General features: G+C 35.5%; 1 protein-coding gene across 2 annotated transcripts in view; it reads right to left on the bottom strand.

Annotated features, from left to right (window-relative positions):
- The window catches only part of LOC112463749 (tRNA dimethylallyltransferase), a 70,026-nt gene extending 58,304 nt beyond the window's left edge, over positions 1-11,722 (bottom strand). Inside the window, exon 1 of one of the 2 annotated variants that reach the window (XM_025030290.1) lies at positions 10,892-11,722. In XM_025030290.1, the coding sequence (XP_024886058.1) occupies positions 10,892-11,032 (141 nt within the window). In that variant the 5' untranslated portion in view covers positions 11,033-11,722. The remainder of the gene's footprint in view (positions 1-10,891) is intronic. The other variant, XM_025030288.1, reaches the window with a different exon arrangement.
- Between the last annotated feature and the right edge of the window lie 8,441 nt (positions 11,723-20,163).

Below are 20,163 nucleotides of genomic sequence, written 5' to 3'. Positions count from 1 at the left end.
TCTTATTAACATTTAGATATACTTTAAAGTATTATTACAAAAATATATTTATTAAACTAACCGATATGATAAAAAATAAATGAAATGATGTATAATGTATTATATGTATTATATTTAATTACTTAGCCATATACGATTCGCAATTAGGTTACGGAGTAACCGGTGGGCTCCGAGACTACGAAAGTATGCAATTTGACGGTCTTAAAGACAAGTATCACTCAAGTAGATTAATCTGGAGGTATAACGACAATGAGAACAAGCTCAAACTTGTAAGAAGCAGATCCCGGCCCTTGAAGTATTCCGCGAGGACCGTATCGCTTTGGGGTACCTGTACGAAAACTGGTCCGGTGGAGCGAAATGGCGCATACAAACGATCTCGTCTCCGCTCTCTCCTGGAGAGATGGACCGCTCTCCCTCTTCCCCTCTCTCATCTCTTTCCAGCATCTCTCTTCCCCTATTTCTCTCTCAGTCTCTCTTCGTCGCGCTCCTCGTCTCTCGATCGGATCGTCCGTCTTCGTTCGACCGCCGTCACAAAACAGCGTCCCCCATGTGTTCTCGACTCAAGAGTTTCTCACGTCATCCTCTTATCAAGTTCAGAAACCGGTCCTCCCTCTTTCCCTCCTCGTTGTCCGCGCAAATCATCGACCGCGTAGGCGAAAGATGCCGATCTACTACCTCCGGTCTTTCCTTCCTCCCAGTCTTTAAAAACCTTTATTCGTCCGCATTTTTAACCCTCAACGATAGAGATAACGGTGAGATAAGAAATTTTCGAATAACTTCAGAAGTCAGCAGGTTCTTTTTTCAGCTAAAGTATCTCAAATGATGCAATCTCAGATTTAAGATTTTTTAAAAATGCTAATTTAATATTTTGTAGAAAATTTTGCAAATTACATATTTTATAGGAAGTAGAGAATTTCGTAGTTTTAAGAGAAAGTACGGCATAAAATCAAATATTATAACCAAGAAAGAAGTTTTAATTTTTCACATTCGTAAAACTAAACCTCACACTAATCGATAATAAGTAGACACTTTCACTGAAACTATTTCGATAAATGTGCGTGGTGGTTGATAGATAATTCTGAAAGCAGTTATGCCGACTGCTCAATGAAGGATTGTACAATAGTAATAAACTTTCGCTCTCATCAGTTGGCGCGACTTAAAAGCATACCACTTCCCTCGGATCTCTTAGTTATCTTTATCAGAGTGTGCCGTAGCGAGCGGTGTGCAATAAATTACGGCGAACTATATTTAAGGGTGGCACTTTCGTGAATGAGACGGATTAAGGAGACAGAACACTCGAGATCGGCTCGAAGGTGTCCTTGCCGTATACCCCGATTTCACGCGAGAGTAAGTTTAAAACGTAGAATTACGAGGCAAGACGTGAATAGCTATATCGCACGAGTGCGCGCGTCGTCCAAGAAACCACGAAACTGGCCGCATTAATGCCCCCGACGCCGACGTTTGGATTCGCGCAAATCCACGGACGACCGGGTCCGTGTACCACTACGTCTACTTGGCATTTATGATAATTAGTAGGAATGTACGACGCTAATGGACTAACCCGTCCGAGTACATGTTCCACGTAAGAACGCATATGCAGAGCCCGGGCTTGTTCTTCTACCTTTATTCGCGCTGCTACTTAACCAGTAAGTTGTCACTCGTAATTACTATACGGTATAATGGTTTTTATGTGCTTATATCTCCTAAATATACTATATTTTGTCGCGCACTTGTGTATTCTCGTTTTTATTACAAAATATCCAAGTTTAATATGAATAGAAAGTATGCCCTTAGAATTCCTGATCAACATTATTAATAACTAATTCTAACAAAAATTGAATTTTGCTACTCTTTTTTTAAAAAAGCTCTTTATTTTACCTCGATAGAGAATCGAAGAGACTCCTAATTATCACTACCTATCGTGGCATATTACACGCATATGATTACCGACCGCGGTTAACACTAGCATCACCGCGTGATTAAGTAATAATTAAAGAGCGAATAAAAGATAACGAGCATTTGACTCCCTTATATATTTCTCATCCTGCCAAACTGGACGTGCTCTTTGTAATTCTTTTACTTATGGCTTTTATAATGCGCGATTAGTCGCGCCTCGCATCGCTCGTGGCGCGTTAATTAGATATGCGAGAGAAAATTGATTGCTACATAATACGTAAATTGATAAAAAAGGATTGATATAAAAGGATACTAATCGTTCGATCGTTTTCTCGGTCTAGAAAAACGCGATCGCGCGCCAAGTGCTCGAGTTAATTAAGTTTTATAATGTTGTACAACGCGACGATTTATCGTTGGGTCTATTCATGGAAGAACTTTTTGACTTTTTTTTCCTGATAAAACCGGTAATGCGGCGTCTTGTTATCGGAAAGGTTACACTCAATGGACAAGATATGAACCTGCTCTCCCGCATCGTCTTTGAGAAACAAAATACATATCTTTTTCATGAAACCCGTTCCTGCCTGAAGAAGTACATTAGAACGTAACTGCGATACTTCCCAGCTCAATTTAATTAATAAATGTAGTTAATTCAATTAATCTTGAAAAATATCATAATTTTATCGCTCGAGAAAGTAGCATGACGGATAATGTTTTTACGTGATGTACTGATGTCTTCTCCTAATTAAACAAGTTTGAAATACGATATTATTATTTTCATATTACATATACTGTTTATATGTATACATTCAGTATTTTATAAGATTTTATATACATATGCACATACACAAATCTCAATGTTAACTGGAATCGTTAATAAATATGATAATCAGATTTTAAATTAAAGTTCTCTCTTTCGAATTGATTCACTCTGTAACTTGTTCTGTATTGATTCTTCTGGTTACCAGCAATATCAGTTATAAATCACTACCTATCGTCAATTTAAATCATTATGTCATAAAAGTTACTAATTTTTATTCAATTCGTTGTCCGCTCATCTTTAAACGACATCTTGTTATACAATATTTCGCGAGAAGGATAAATTCTGACAAGAAGGAATCTCCCTAAAATCTACATTCAAAAGGCTTTCACCTGCTGCCTTGGAGAAGCATAACCTTGATAGGCCAATTATGAAAGCTTCGCAAGAGAGAAGATTGTTAGGTACGTGCCACCGTTCAGCCTTAACTATTCTGAATCTCATTCACGAGTAACGAATAACGAAAATTCCTTAGTAGACCACGGAAATCATGGCATCGCAACGATAGAACTCAAAGTAATAAGCCGAGATGTTTTCTGCTCTAGCATCTCGTTCTAATCGCAAGCGTAATATTCGCACCGCAAATGCTGTCATATCCTGTTGCAGCATTTCTACAGAAAAATATTCTTACGATACGAGCTCTGTTTACGCCTAACATCTGTAGAAATTGCGGCTCGGAAAACGTACAATCGCTAAGTCGAGCAATATTTATAGGATATTTGCTTCTTTTGCGTCGGAAACGAAAATATATTTTCAGAGAAATGTCAGAATTAATTAAAGATGTTAATGTCAAGATAGACGTGTTGATAAACGCGAAAAAAATGATCGAATCAAATAAATTGGCTTCTTTACTAGTTTTATCCTATTTCGTTATCTCCCGCGATTAGTATCTTTTCGAGTCTGATTGCTTAATGAGTGTTCTAACAGCGGAAAAATTTTTCTGTAGTATTAATTAATTAAACGATAAGATCTGATCTCTTATACAAATTTGATTACGCGGCAGCATTGATCGATACTATAATTTTCACACTTTAGAAATGTTATAATACAATTAAATCGCTTTTAAATCGTAAAAAAAAGATACTTGCGTGATAGGAATGTTTGAGACAAACGAACGTTGAGTTGCTGCTGCTGCATCATGATCGGTATTGCGGACACGATCCCCAATTTCCATAGTCTCGACCCACGAATTATCCGCGCGAATTCAAGCGGGTTTAGTCCGAAAAGCGTCTGGACGTTTTGAGGTCGATAACCCGCAAAAGCAACGAGTATTTTTGTCATTGCGCATTAACGCACTCTCGCCCACGTGGGCGGGACGAGCAAAAAGCTCGCTAAAAATCTGATGAAATAAACTTCGCACTACGTAAATATTGTTTCAAAAACTAGACACGTTTGTTATCATTTCATTAAGTAATGGCACGTTGTTATACATATTTTCTGCGGACAATTCTTTAAACATACATCTATAAATAATAACAGGAATAATAAAGGAAATAATCGTTGACAACTTTTGAATTAATTTTTCTTAATGATAAAATTATTATATTATCAATTTTTTAATTTTATTACAAGTCATTAAAAAATAATTTTAAAAGATATTTTAAATAGTCAAGTGCTATTTGTTTGATTTTCAAAAATTTTGTTTTAATTTAAGATTTAATTTTGTCAAGTTGAAAATATTGGAAATTTAGTTCTGAAAAGTGATGGGATTTAATCAAAATATGATTGCATTATTGGGAAATGCTTTAAAACGTAACATTAATTAGCATTGTTAATATTCATTACAGTATTCAAATAATATTTAATATAATAATAATTGTAAAGAAAACTTCTCAAGAGCTAACACATCAAACCAATCTCTCTTATCTTCTTTCTAGATAAAATTACATCACATCAATTGGCGCCAAGGTACTGATATATTCCTCTCTAGATATATTCTACATAAAACTACATCATATCACTTAACGCTAAAGATACTGATATCTTACACGGATAATCATACAATTATGACAGCATATTCCGAGGGGAATTACATAATGCATCGCGAGCGAATGCACCAACTTAATCACAGAAGTATGACTAATTGTTCTCAGCATTAATCGTACACGGTTTGAACTGATGCCGCATAAGTAGCAAGAAAAAAACATATAATAATAATGCAATAAATGATATTAATTGAATTACGTTTTTACAATCACGTTATTATGATATTCTCGTTAAATAAATTAAAATAAAGAAAATATATGTCTAACTTTGTCAATTATTATTAATAGTAATCGATAAAACTGATAAATTGCAAGAAGTGTTAAAGATCAAAACCATAATTAATTAAATCACCTCGTTGTTAATCTTAAATAATCTAGAAGTAAAGACTCTCTTTTCTTTTTAAATGGAAATTATATCGTGCGACAAATATTCGCGCTCATATTAATCTCGAGATTATAAACGAAAAAAAAACTGCCACGCTGTTACGTAAATCTGCAATAATTTATATATACGGGATTTTTGGATACACGAGATAATTTACAATCATGTGACATAATTTGTAAACATAAGATGTCCTAGATTAAGGTATGAAATCCTACGATCATTTCTCGCGCTACCAGCTCTTCTGTCTGCGATTTATGCGAATAAAATTTCAAAATTGTTACAGGTATTTTAAGACATCGGAGAACACCGTCGCTACATTCTTAAACGAATCTCGCATAATCCATAATTAATAAGAGAATGAAGAGAAACAGAGTTAAAAGCATCCTTACAAAAAGGCCCAAGAATATCCATTTGAACAATTGACCTGATTTTGACATACACAACACAATTCTAAACTAGATTGGAATCCTGAAATGCGCTATAAACAAGATTATCGATAATCAACTTTAACGTGCAATCTCGACCATCTGCCGCTTTTAAATTAGAGTACTTCTCGGTACTACCGTGCGTAAAGGTGAAATCAATAACCCCGCGTGAGTAATAGCAAATGCTGAGAAAAAACTGGGATGATTACGATCCTTTGATATTATACGTTAAATGATGTTAATGTTGATTGGCAATTACATCACTTCAGCGTTCTACAGAGCTAAATACATTCATTAATCGTTTGTAATTGTTACATGATTTCACTCGACATCTTGATAAAGGCTTGCACTTGCAACTCAGCGCCGTAATAAAACAACGGCTGCGAGCGTCCCGAGGCATCCGCGTCGACAAAAGAGCCCCGTAAATCTCGCGTCATCGCGTCGCCGTGGATTTAAAACCGGTTGGGGGGGCCTGCTATATAACCAACTATAACTCACGAGTTTTATCACGATTTTCGTCGGTCATAATGCACACTGTCGCAGCTATCAAAGTGCATTCGATTGCGCCAATTATTATATTTCTGTGCGGACAATTGCTGTCAAAGATGGTTTTCGCGAGAGAAACGGCGCCCTGTTTTTCTTAAATTTACATCCGGTTTCAATTCGATATCCCCTTAAAATTATGAAGCCGTTTATTGTATCGGAATTTTAATTAACACACAAATTTGCATTATACAACATTATATAATATTAGTTTTGCATAAATAGTTTTGTTACTGCCATTGTATTTTCGTATATTTAATATATGCATAGAAAACGTCATTACATATGTTCATTGCGGACATTTTACTTATACAACATTAATTTAAATACTCTGCGCAAAACAAATGAAAAGATTACGAGATAAAGATAAATCCTGATTTCTAATTAATAATTGCGTGATCGCAATTATCTCATTTGTGCAATAATGAAAGTAACATCCTAATGGAATGAAGCAAATTCTGCTGCTCTCGCAGGTATACTCTAGTCGCATAAATTAAAATGAAAGTTTCCATGCGTGGCACGCAGCCGGTTTGCCGGAGACGGCGAGTACTATTTTGAATTCAAGGACCAAGGTACATTGCCTTCCGCGGATCAGTGCCGCGATAAAGTATCAACGAATTTCAGCCGCTATCGCACGCCTTTGAACGCCCCGGTATTGCGGGATTAACGGCGCGTATCCGTGAGAATACGTCACTTTTAACGCCTATTATTCTCAGCCCCGGGTATATTCGCGTGATACGAGGCAGGAGGCAGCCTCGTCGATCCCTCGGAATAATACCTCGGACAACTTTGCATTTCGCTGTGCAAGGAGGACTCTACTTATTACGATCGGCACACGTCGCCGAAGTTTTTACGCAATCCGGCTCTCGCGAAGCGCGCGGACGGAGCGCGTCGCGAGACGAATCCTCGCGTTAAATTTGTAATCGCGCGCAATTACCCTTTCGACCGCGCAGTTCGTTACACAGAATTATAAACTAATTATACTTTCATGCCGCTTTCATATGTACAGCCGAACGTCAGCGTACTCCCCCGGCGTATTTCTTGATGAAAGGTCTCGCGCCTAAACGTTCACTTTCTCAAACCGTGTATCAAGTGTGCCGATTGTAACCTACATAACTCGCAGTTACATATACGGTATCAATGCGTGTAATATATACGTATAAACGATATATGTACGGTAACAAAATGCACGTATCGGCATTGCCAAAAGGAATGGGAGCATTCGTGCACGAAATGAGATAATTACCCATTTCTGTATGTAATTACAGCTCGTAATTAATCTCGTACACGACGCGCAAAATTAGTTATGCGATTATCGCATAATCCTGTTCTAGAACAGCTACTTTTTATATTCAAATTAGAATATCTCGGTCATATCCATTTCAGAAAATATAATTCTTAAGCGAAGACATTTCTTTAACGAAACGCTCCAAATTTTACAGAGAATTTTTTATTCTTTTTTAAATCTACGATTTTATATCGTCACTTACTTTTATGATTTCCAGAACAGTTGAAATATGGGCTCTAATAAAATCTCGTGAAATTCTTACGAACTATTGGAAACTGCGGTTCTTCACTCGCTCATAAAAAATGTAGCGGATCATCTTAATAGATCATAAGAGAATCACTCGCAGTCTTCCGGCGGAATTCCAGTACGCCTTCTTAACGGCAATATTAAAGTTCTACGCGCTGAATATTTCAGAAATCGATTTAACGTTTTGCTAAAAGAGAAACTTTCGATATATGTCCTTCCGTTTAATTATAGTTTTTAGACAAATTACGTTTCTAGACGTTCTGATATTCCATATAAATAAAATGTTTATTTGCTAAATAATCTCACAAAAAATAGAATAATATTCTAGTCAAACTACGATTCCTTTTTAACATAATTTACATCTGCACTTAATTGCATTTTTTTTTTAAATAGGAAATTAAAAGCAAATAATGAATTTTAATTTTTCAGAGAATTTGAAGCACTTAAGAAAAAGATATCTAATAAGAATAACAAAATCTAACAAAAAATTTCATTTTAGATTTTTCCCTACTTATCGTCTCTCAACTATTCAATTCAATATATGTTCTCGATATTACATCTTTAATAGAAAGAAAATAAGCTGCTGCATATTATAATTAAATTTTTTACTCGCAGAATGATCAGTATTTAACATATCAGACTTTCACAGCGGAATCTTCAATCAATTTAGAACAGCTGAACTTTCTTGAGCAAAAACTCAGTGAACGAATATCTTAATGAGAAAACGTTCTGTGGTCTGGCGCGTAAGGCTTAAGCAAAAGACTAAGAACATCTCCGTCTGGTCGTGCGAGCGATACGTCCCCGGAGGATTCGCTCGTCGCGAGGACGAACAATCCCGGCACTGATCGCGATTTCCCAAGCGAGGACGCCGTCGTTTGATGTTCGGGTCCGCGAGGGCGGAAGTTTCTGAATATCTCTTTTTTTTCCTCCGGCACGCGCGTGCGTGGGCGTCGCGCCGTGACCGTCAGGGAACGATTTATGCACGCGAGTGAAGTCACGCGTGGCCACGAGCGGGAAACGAAATTGGAGCCGATACGCTCCGTGTGAAAAAGCAACCGAAATAAACGGGCACGCGCGCGCAAGAACTCGCCGGCAGACCCCGAGACGAATGAGCTTCCTCGCGTACGAAACTGCAACGGGAAAGACGGGGATGATCTCGAGTATCAAAGTCAGATCGCTGTAAAACTTAAAAAAGCAATTAAATCTGTCAAAAAAGAATATTTGAGTCGAACCAATTACTCAGAGAAATTTTTTATTAGCAAAATCATGTTAGATATTTCTCTAATTGTTCGTTTATTGTGCAAGAAACTAGAGAACGCGTGTAAAAATTTAGGAAAATGATTAGACACTTATTTCTACTAAAAAATGACTAAATGTTAGCGATATACTCGTGGATAATTCAAAATGTTTCAATTTACAATTAATTTCTTATCGCATTGCTTAAAGTTAATCTTAGAAACAAAAGTTAACTTCTTCTTACTCGCCTCTTAACTCCTTTTTCATTTACTTAACTGAATTTTATGACGTCAACTTGATTTTTTCAAAATACGAGTGTTTAAAAATTGAATATAAAATATAGGACAGGAAACAATCTGCATAAGTTAACTTTTCGCATATCAAATAATTATTCCAATTAGAAGTGAATATTAATTCGCATTACGAAAACATTATTGGACATATGAAGTATTGAAACACACGCTAATTGTTTTCTTCGAAAGTTTAATTCTTCATACAGTGATTTCCGTGCGCATTCTCATATGAATTCTATCTGCGATTCCCTTGCTTCGTCACAATAAAAGAATAAACTAGCTTCAATCTTTTGAAACATATCAGATAAGTTATATATGAGAAGCAAAAAGAAGGAATGTTAATGCCTCTCAATAAAAAAAAACCTTCAATAAAAACAGAAGAAAGCCAATTTGTTTAAGAAGATATGTAATATAAGAAAGACTGATCTTTGACCATTCGATAAAAAGTGTCACGATATTAATTCGCCGGAAGTTTGTTCGACCGGAAGTCAACGGGTTTTCTCCGGCAGGCCCGCTGGAAATACGGAATTCGATTTACATCACGATCGCGGCGCGGCTGATCCTCGTGTCAAGGCCGCCATGCGATTAGATTACCGGACGCGCCTCCGACGTGCGCGACAATTAAAGCGGTTACTAATTTATGGGCCACGAGCGTGTGTGCTCCACGCGTGGCGGACCTGTGTGACCCGCGGCTTCGCGGAACAACAGGGAGAAGACACTCGGTCGTCGCAGCGAAGACGTCAAGACGCTAACGATAACAATGACATCGATTATTACGGCGATAACAATAACGTATCATCTGGCATTCTCACGAGATTGATAATAGCTATAATGACTTCGGGGAAATACAAACACCGCTTAGGAGTGTTCTCACGTGCGTGCCTTATCAACGCTCTATGTATGTAGCATGTCGTTGACGTCAAACTATGATTTGCATTCGTAACAGAAAGAGAAAGAGAGAGAGAAAGAGAGAATGTGTGAAAACAAGAAAGAGAAGGTGAGAGGAGGCGCTGTTCTTTTCTCACGCATTGAATCGCTCTAACCAAGTGCCTCGTCAGATGAATTTAAAAGTCAGCATTACGAGCAGGCAGATTTAAATACTGCCATTACAGACGGACGGATTTCACTTTCGAGTACGCAAACATCTCATGACGTCGCGATTTCGATAAACGAGAACGTAACGAAAAGAAAAAAAAAATTAGAGAAAGTTGAAAAATCAATATCCATACGTGAATGGGACTTCACGTTGAATACAGGATTTAATTGGCGAAAATATTAATTCGTTCAATCCGTCCGTAACGAGATTTTATTTATAAAGAATATAATTTATATATATGAAAGATATAATTTCGCAATAATCGTTATTGATGTGTTCTTAGAAAATTACGCTTTCATCGATAGCGTCGTCGAAGCGAGCGCTTCCGCGTCAACGTCGACGCCCGCGCCGGGGAACACATTGATCGCGCAATTCAGTTTTATCGCGATCACCGCGCGCGCTCGTTCCTATATACAATATTGGAGCACTTCCGCCACGCGGTCGTCGCGCACACGTTTACGTTCAATTGAGGAATACCTGACTCTTCCCCGAGTTTACCGGCGAGTCCGGCGCAAATTATTCGGACGGACGTTTTCCCGGGGAAAAACGGCGCATTCCCGGCCTCCGTCTCTCGCGAGTTTCCTCGCGGACGACGAACAAGTTTGAAAATCGTGCCCCGCGGGGGCCTGACCTAACCTCGTCGTCGCGCTGCCGCGTCGGGAATCGGGCGTAATTGCGACTCACCTGCATGCTGTCGGCCGAGATGATCTCCCCGCTGAAACGGCGCGCCAGCTCGATGCTCAGCCGCGATTTTCCGGACCCGGTGGCACCTAGGATCACCAAAATTGGCACACGCGACATCGCTACCTCGTTGCGATCGACCATCGTAAACGCGGTACTGAGCGCATGCGCTACGCTGCCGCTCACGAGAGCGCCCGCAGCCCGCAGCCCGCACGATCCGCTGTGCACGCGTGGCGAAACGGCGGAACGCGGACCGCGCGCTAGATTTCAAAACAATGGAGAGCGAGAACGACGACGAGGAAGACGGTTCCCTTGAGTCTCTCGTCCGGGCTGCGTGCGTAAGTTCGTCGTAAGCGATCTGGAATTATAACTCATAACTTCATCTGTAACTTTACGTCTTATTTATAATTTTGTATATTAAATTATGTAATTATGTAATTATGGATATAAAAAATAATCACACCAGAGAATAATATGACGTCTTAAGGTTGCCTCAAAAGAGTCGCCTAAAATATCGAAGGTGTTTTGTGAAATTATCAGAAATACATATATATAATATTTTTAAAATGTGTTGATTTATTCAATGTGAAAATTTAAATTCATGAAAGTAAAAAAAATACCAGGAGAATATAATAAGCAAAGAGATGTTATTTCTTTTCGTAAACGCGACTTAGAGAATGAGGAATAGAATATCTTACCTGTTAGAAAGAATTTTGTATGGAAAATCTATCAATAATTAGATAAAATATGTATTCTGCAACGTTTCAATATATATGTGCGAAGAAAATTTCTAAAACTTTTGTGTCCAGTTTCTCTAACTGTACTTGAAACAATGAGTCCAAAGCTTACGTAAACTTTTCGCATATATCTATATATTACTTACTACTTATTCCATGTATAACTCTTTGTGCATATATCTATATATAACTCTTTTCGCATATATCTATATATTACTTACTACTTATTCCATGTATAACTCTTTGTGATAGGCACGTTACGATAAGATGACGCAACGATCTCTACAAATAGCATCTACCCGTGACGTAATAAATAATTAAATCTCAGGTGGCCTTCCGCGATATGTGTGCTATATTGACAAAATAAAACCGGGACCTGCGTGAGAAATATTATCGATATGTTGAATAATATACCTATAACAATGAGCAACTTCTGCGAGACTGTTGCAAGTCGGTGTATAAATCGCGCTCAAAACTTGATCCAAAGGCTGATGCAATTTCGTGTAGGTATTTGTGAACACCTGGGGCATACCCGCATACGACAGTTTGATTTTTAATAGACTTCTATTCTGCAGTATTCCAATCTTAAGCTTTCAAGGATAATGAATTCGCGGATATGACATGACCTAAGTTAATGAAATTCTAAATATAACAACTGGCATCGCCTCTTCTCCAATTTGGCTTTGACGTGTATTACTTCACGCGTTAATGTATCTGCGAGACTAAATTAAACATTTACATACGCGTTGACGTATAGTAATCATTTTAAAAAAATCTTTTTCAACAAATTTTTGAATTCCTTCTTCAGAAGAATTTGATCGAGCATTTAATCTTCTAAAATCAAAATTCAAACTTTATATCTAAATATATATATATTTCTATATTTAACGATAAGAAATTTTGTTTAAAAGAATCTCAACTTAAGTAAAACGAATAAGATTTTATGTATTATTTATTTACACATCTTTGACATCTAAATTAATAAAGTTTGAAGAGCTTTTGTTGTCTTAACATTTTCGAGAAAATCGATATCGTGTTGAAGAAATATATCACTTACCTTATGATATGATACGGAAGTCGGCCATTCCGCTCATATAGACGTGAGAACTCTCCTCATTATTCGTAATAAATCCATGCTAAACAAAGCGGTGTTTATCGTTCTATATGCGTTCGTATGATTACATTTGAAACTAGCAAAGGCGGAATCACGTGCGAAACGATGCAAACAACTGGATATTCGTGTGTGGTGCAATCCATGTGTGCGCATCCCGACACGTGTGTCGAATCCAACGAACGTCATTCTCGAGTTAAATGATTGCGCGATTCAAAGCCTACATTTCACTAGACTCGCGGAAATATCAATGGCGCCAATGATACTCATTTCCATCAATGAATAGTGCAAGTAGTGTAATAAGGTCTCAGTATACTTATAGTGTAAATGATGTCACTGTGTTATCGGTAAGAATTTTTTTCCAATTTACAATCTTCAAATTAATCATTAATACGATATAGTATTTGAAATGATAAATAAAGAAATTACTAACAGCGCAAAAATATTTTTAACGAGCAATCAATTTCATTCTCTTTATCGTCTTAAATTAGCAAAAATATTATTACAGCTTTTTAAACATAATTCTTTTTGTTTTAATCTTTTATTAATTTTTTAACATATTCTCTCACAAATGAGTATTTTACATGTAACCTGAAGCATAATAACGCAATTTTAACGTATAATTCGCTTTATTACGTTTCACGTGAGCGAACAATGTCACGATGTGAAATTCATATATGTATAATATGTAATTAATACTCCATTATATGTATTATATGTATAATATGTAATGAATACTCATTATTGTGTGAGAGATAGAATATTCAAATGCAGGACAGTATTTGTTCTGCGTGACACAATTATTTTCAATCCATTAAACGGCTGTGTTAATTAAGCACTGACAAATCACATATGAAGCATGTCGACAAAGATTACATTGTGATAGCATTTTTCTATTAATTCTCGTTACTCTAATTTTCAAATAATAAAATATATTTAAAAAGCCATATTATTTATATGTCAAAATTTATCAGTGTTTTCAACTAAATAATCTTTTTCCAAAAGAATTTTATATACATAGCTATGAAATTAATTGTCTAATTATAAAAGTATTAAAGTATAAAGGTTATGTATCGTTTACACACGCATTTGTGTAAGTCACGTTTCTTTATCGATTTGCTATTGCATTTGTTAAATGAAATAATCACTTTTGATAAAAATAAACATTAAATCTCCGCCGGCATTTAAGTAATTCTTCTAATGGCGAGTTCAATATTTTTTGGCGCAAAACCAGGAGTTCATTCAAAGTTTAAATTTTATGAGAGTACCTATATATTTTTGTTTGATATCAGTAAAGCATATATATTCGCAAACAGCGCGTCATAATGACAGTATATATAGTGAGACATTCAAGCGAAAATATCCACGATCGGTGACAGATAATTAAACGCCTAGATGAACTAAACTTTCTCTGCACCGCGTTATTGTATTCTCTACAACAATGGCGACAATTAAATTACCATATTAATTATTGCATATATCTTGCTGTACAATGGACATAATATAGGTATAATTACGCGGTATACACGAATTTGACGACAGTTGGCAGAAGAAAAGTCGAACATATACGAAACGCGGTATACTCGCGAGTAGGGAGATTAATGGGTTTTTTTTTTCATGATATTGCGCAAGCGTTCACGCAAGAAGTTTACACTCGACGGACGCAACCCCGCGCTCGCGTTAAATTGACGATTGATAAGAACACGAATTAACGTCAGTGAAACGTGAATGCGACCGCCGTCAGCGTGTAATGCAACGCCGACGTAATTCAATGCGAGGCATAAGCTCGGTGCGAAGCGGAATGCCGACGTAATGCCGACGTAACGGAAAATGTGATGCGAATGCGACGCGCGCGTAATGAAACGCAACGTGGACGCGAAGGCGAGCGGGGTGAGGTGAATATTGGCGTTTCGATCTTTTTGTTTAACGTAATGCCGTCAACATAAGCGCAAGTGCCGAGGCCGAGTGCCATGCAAATTTGTATGCGATGTAACGTAACGTATAGCGCGGCCCACACAGTGGGTGCAGTGCGAATGTAACACAATGTAACACAGCGCGACGAAGCGTGATGCAAACTAATATCTTTATTAATAGGGTCGACAAACATAACACATTATGACAAAATCACAAAATTTAATCGCAGATATAAAAGAAGTTTATTCAAAAATTATAAAATTCTTCGCAATGTTACATATATTTTCATTATAAACATTGTGAACGTACAAATGATCAAAACGAATATTTTCATGTCCTTTGTGTTTTCCAAATTGCTTTTCTTGTAAAAATAAGAGATTCTATCTGCATGTATGTATATCGCAGTTGTAAGATGGTCTTATATGCCATTTTGTATATCTTCAAGGCTATATATCGACAGCATGTACTTCTTCGCCATACAGAATTTTCTTATTGAAGCAGTAACTAATAATGTTTATTTCGGAACATGCAGAGACAGGTACAATGAAGAGGAGAAGAAAAACACGGGAATTAAATGGATATATTTTATTCGTGTAAGATATTCAAAATATAAATGCATGTCAAAAGGAACTTGTCTGACCCCTTTCTTAAGAAAGAAAACTAAACTACCACACGGAGAAAAAGGATTTGCTATTATAGGGCTAACTAACATTTTTTGCTGCGAGAGCTATAGTAGCAAAATCTTTTTGAAATTATTACTAAGTAACGAAAGTTCAGCAAAACTTTTTGCTATTGCAACAAAAGGTTTTGCTATTATTGCAAAATTAATAGCTCTCGCTGCAAAAAAAAGTTAGTTAGCCCATATTTAACGAGTAGATTTGCTATAGTAGCAAATCTTTTTTCTCCATTATTCTCCATATCTGAAAAGATACGTTCTCTTGAGAAGCGTTTGCGTCTACATGCCAATGAAACACCGAGTTGGTCATCGATATGCCCTCTACTTTGCCTCTAGTTCTGGCTACAGAGGTAGCAGTCTAGTGGTATATAGAAATCTGTGTAATGCACATATTTATACAGGGTGTTTCCTATTCCTAAGTGATGTCGAAAACTCCAAGAAACGATTCCTTGGATAATTTTAAAGAAAAAAGTTCCTGTGAACATAGGTCCGGAAGTACTTCCCTGCTTATAAGCCTTCTAAAGTTAAAGAAAAATAAAACACTCTCTTATGCCCGGTTTCTTCACTGTTAGATAACTTTATCCTTAGGTTAAATTCACTCTTCATCTCTTTCTAAGAGTTAGGTTAGAAAGAGATGAAGAGATGAATTTATCCTAAGGATAAAGTTATCCGACGGTGAAGAAACCGGGCATTAGAGGTTCTCTAATCCTATCCGATTACAAGGATTCGAAATAGGAAATCGTCATTAAGAAGCTCGTTTCTATCATTGATGAAATCGTTTATTTGTATATAAATTTAACAATCTTCGAGGTACAATGAACTTGAAGCGCATCGTTGCTTCGTCTCTGTGCTCGGACGATATTTCAAACTTACGCAAGCAATGAAACAATATTTGCAAATAATATCCTTTATTAATAGGGTCGATAAACACATTATGACAAAATCACAATCGCAGATATAAAAAAGTTATTCTAAAATTACAAATTTTTTTTACGTAATCTTATATATAAAGAAAATTTGTTAATCCGAAAAAATATTTAGTCCGATACGTTCAACTAAACATTTTAGTTAGTTAACTAAACATTAATTGTTTGAACAATTTATTTAGCTTTTTAAATCAAGAATTAATTAATTCAACTAATGTTTAATTAAAATAACTAAAAGTTTAGTTAAACGTATCGGACTGATTGTAAGTATTTTTTCGGAATAACAATTTTTTTTTCAGTGTACAATGCGTCGCGAAAAAATACAAGAACGTGACATGAACAATGTGGAAAGTAAGGATTCGAAATAGGAAATCGTCATTAAAAAGCTCATTTCTATTATTGATGAAATTATTTATTTGTATATAATTCGTCACGTACAAATAATCAAAATGAATATTTTCATGTCCTTTTTTTGTTTTCTAAATTTGATTTTCTTGTAAAAATAAGAGATTCTATCTACTGTATATCGCAGTTGTTGTCTTACACATGCCGTTTTATATATATAAAACTTTATACATACGTAATATATATATATGTATAATTCATATTAATGTCTAGTTTTGTTTTATCTAGTTTATTTTATGTAAGCTTAGTTATATAATCGGTACAATTCTTATTTATCTCTGTATTATTGCGGCAAAAGTACCTTTATCATATCTGTGTAACAGTATATACTTTGACCGTTACAAATTTCTCGTTCAATTATCATGAGAAATGATTTTCGGTAGCAACGTCGTATATAAAAATAAAGAAGATAAATAAAAAATATCTTTTCTTCCTCTGAATAAAAAATCTAAGTTACATAAAATATAACTTCTCAATATCACTATATCCCACTTCCATCAAGCTTCTCGCCACAACTTCTTGTTATTTCCGCAGTGTCTTTTCAAACTTCAAAGTCTCAGCTGTATATCTCACCTACACTATATCATCTCAACTATATATCTCTCGATCCTTCTTTTCATACATATAACTCTCGTGTGAACAATCGTTAGGTACACGTCGTACTTATTTCCACGTGATTGTAGTTGGCGAAATTAAATCCCGGTCACACCTGGGGAATCGGTGCCTTTATCTCTCATCAGGTCTCTACTGTATTTCATAAACATCGCCGATTAAAATCCAACAACGAAAAGCGAATTGCTTGTGACAAATAGATATGAGCTCGACGGAAATGGGCAATACATTCATATACAGGACACTCACATTCCGTATTTCGGAGTATATATTTAAAAATCTTGAAAAAAAAAGCAAACAAATCATTAAGTATCGATCTAAAAAAAATCATCTGTGTATTACGTTTTCGAAATCAAACTTTTCTCATCTACGATACATTGGAAGATATTCTTTAAACGAAATGAAACGTCCTGTATACACTCACATTCACAGCGAGCCTCACTCCGGTGCCGTATGAGGAAAATGAAAATGAGGGAAAGAAAACATGAATTTCTGAGCTCGTAGAGCTCTCTTGTTGACAAAAATATCTATCGAAGAAAGTTTGTGTGTGGATGGAAAGGAGCGAGGCAAGCCCATATAATTTTGCGCTTATCGTTTATAATACATTTATTTTAATAGCTCCCCTTATTTATTTTTACATTTTTAAAGCTAGATAGTTGCGACATAAGTCGTTTATAAAAGCTAATCTTTCATATATTAGCTATTATTATTAATTTTTAATTCTTAACGTAATAGCAGGTACGTGTGTACTCTTGACGGATGCGAGGTGTTTGTTTCAAATTGTCTACAATAAGATTTTTCTACAATTATTGTTTCTACTATGCCACAAATTAATATATCTATATAAATTGTTCGCAAAAAAATCTATATACATAAATTTGTAGCATGATAATAGAAACAATAATTCCTTATTCATATAATTATATGGTAACAAACTTAACAAGAAGATGAAAGATATAAATTCGAGACTTCGCAAAAGAAAAGAAAAAGAACAGCGAGGATTGTACTATAAATACCTATATTCGTAAAAATATTGTGTTATACAACTTTTTTTCCTTTATATAATATATACATATGTAATATTTCTTCCTTTCGCGCGATTTTTAATGGCCGATACAAAATCCAGCGATTTATATTTCACTATTACATCATTTGCTACATTAACGAAACACAATTCGCTTGAAATTTATAAGCATGCCATATTTCTGTAAAAAAAGAATCATGAGTTCGAGACGACAATCAAGAAATCTTGCATTTATTTAATGTACATGTACATGTTTATAAAAATTATCTAATTTACCTAATCTATATTATGTAATTACATTAGTTCAAAACAACTATTTCCATTAACTATATCTATAACAGTCGTTTATATATGTATCTTAACAACTTTGCGTATAAAAATGGAAAAGATGATTTTTTTTTGCTTTTTACGAAGTCTAGAGCTGGGCTTAATTTCTGAGCTGTCGTCTCAAACGCGTCTGAGAGAATGAAAAATGGTTCGAGAAAAAGTCTTCGAGAGATAAGAGAACAAAAAGGATAAAAGAACTATAGAATGGAAGAAAAAACAAAACACCATCACGATCCGCCAATCAAGTTACTTTTTCTTTCTCTCTAAGCAAGGACCTTTATTGAAAATATATATAAATATAGTCTATCACTCTATTATAAGAAACTATGTATAGCTATATACATATATATATATATATATATATATATATATATATATATATATATATATATTGAAAGTAAAGGTTCTTACCTATAGAAAAACCTAATCAATTTATTAAAAAAAAAAAGTTGAAACAGAAAAAGGAATAGGAAGAACTAGGAGAAATATATTTTTTAAATGTAAGGCCGACAATGTGACGTCGACTTCGTTTCTATTTGCATTACATAAATGTGGCTGAATAGCCAACCTCAGTCATAAAAGTACATTAAATTGGTATTATTTGGCACGATCGAGAGAACTCACAGGTCGGATACACGTGCAAGTAAAAAATACGACGAAGCAAGGATTTATTTAAGCGAGAGAAGGCTTCCGTCTCCGCCGAGAACGGAATTTTTGCGAGGTACATCGTCGAGTTTCCTTTCCGAGTTGATCTTATGGTCTAATGCTATCAGCGAAGAACCGTTTTTGAATAGCAAAGAGTCAAATACGAGAAGTTGGGTTAAAAATAATACTCGCGCTTGGGGTCATTCATTAAAAAAAAAAAAAAAAAAATCAGCACTTTCCATTTATAATTTGTCATATTGACCGTACAAGAAAAATCTTTGCATAATTTTTCTTTACAGGAAAGTTTCATCATTAATTTCATTATTCTTCGAGTCTTTCACGAGATAAAGGACATGAAGCGAAGTTCGAAGTATAAAAAAATATAGAAGTGTACAGATTGTATGTCAGGATTCGGTGTAAATAGATGCATTTTCATACTGCAATTGAAAAAACCCAATGAGAAATATTTTCGCCAAAACCCTTTGACTTCTCGCACCTTTGCAAATAACGATTATTGAAAATCGAAAAAATTGGCTATAACGCCAGTACATCTTAAATTAATTAACTATAAGCTTATTTCAGCTTTCAACCTACAACGTCAAACTACTATGTACAAGTGGCTGAACTGCAGCAAATCAACTCTAATTCTATGTAACTATTTTGCACGTAAATTTGATGGTATATGAAAACATTTTGGCATACACTAAAGTGTCGAGGTTGCACTTTTAGAAGTCCTAAACGACATTTCCAAATTAAATAAATGTGATCAATATTCAATATTCGCGATGTTAACGCGAAATACAAAATGGTCTATAAAAAGTACAAAAGAGTGTCTCTTTTAATTATTTTTATCTGTAGAAGTCTCTCTCGCGGTACTAGATAATCCAATCTACATGTT

This window comes from Temnothorax curvispinosus, unplaced genomic scaffold (genome assembly GCF_003070985.1).
Source record: "Temnothorax curvispinosus isolate PA1 unplaced genomic scaffold, ASM307098v1 QBEX01013620.1, whole genome shotgun sequence".
Lineage (NCBI taxonomy): Eukaryota > Metazoa > Arthropoda > Insecta > Hymenoptera > Formicidae > Temnothorax > Temnothorax curvispinosus.
Note: the sequence above shows the minus strand (reverse complement) of the source record. Positions and strands in the feature narration are given on the sequence as shown.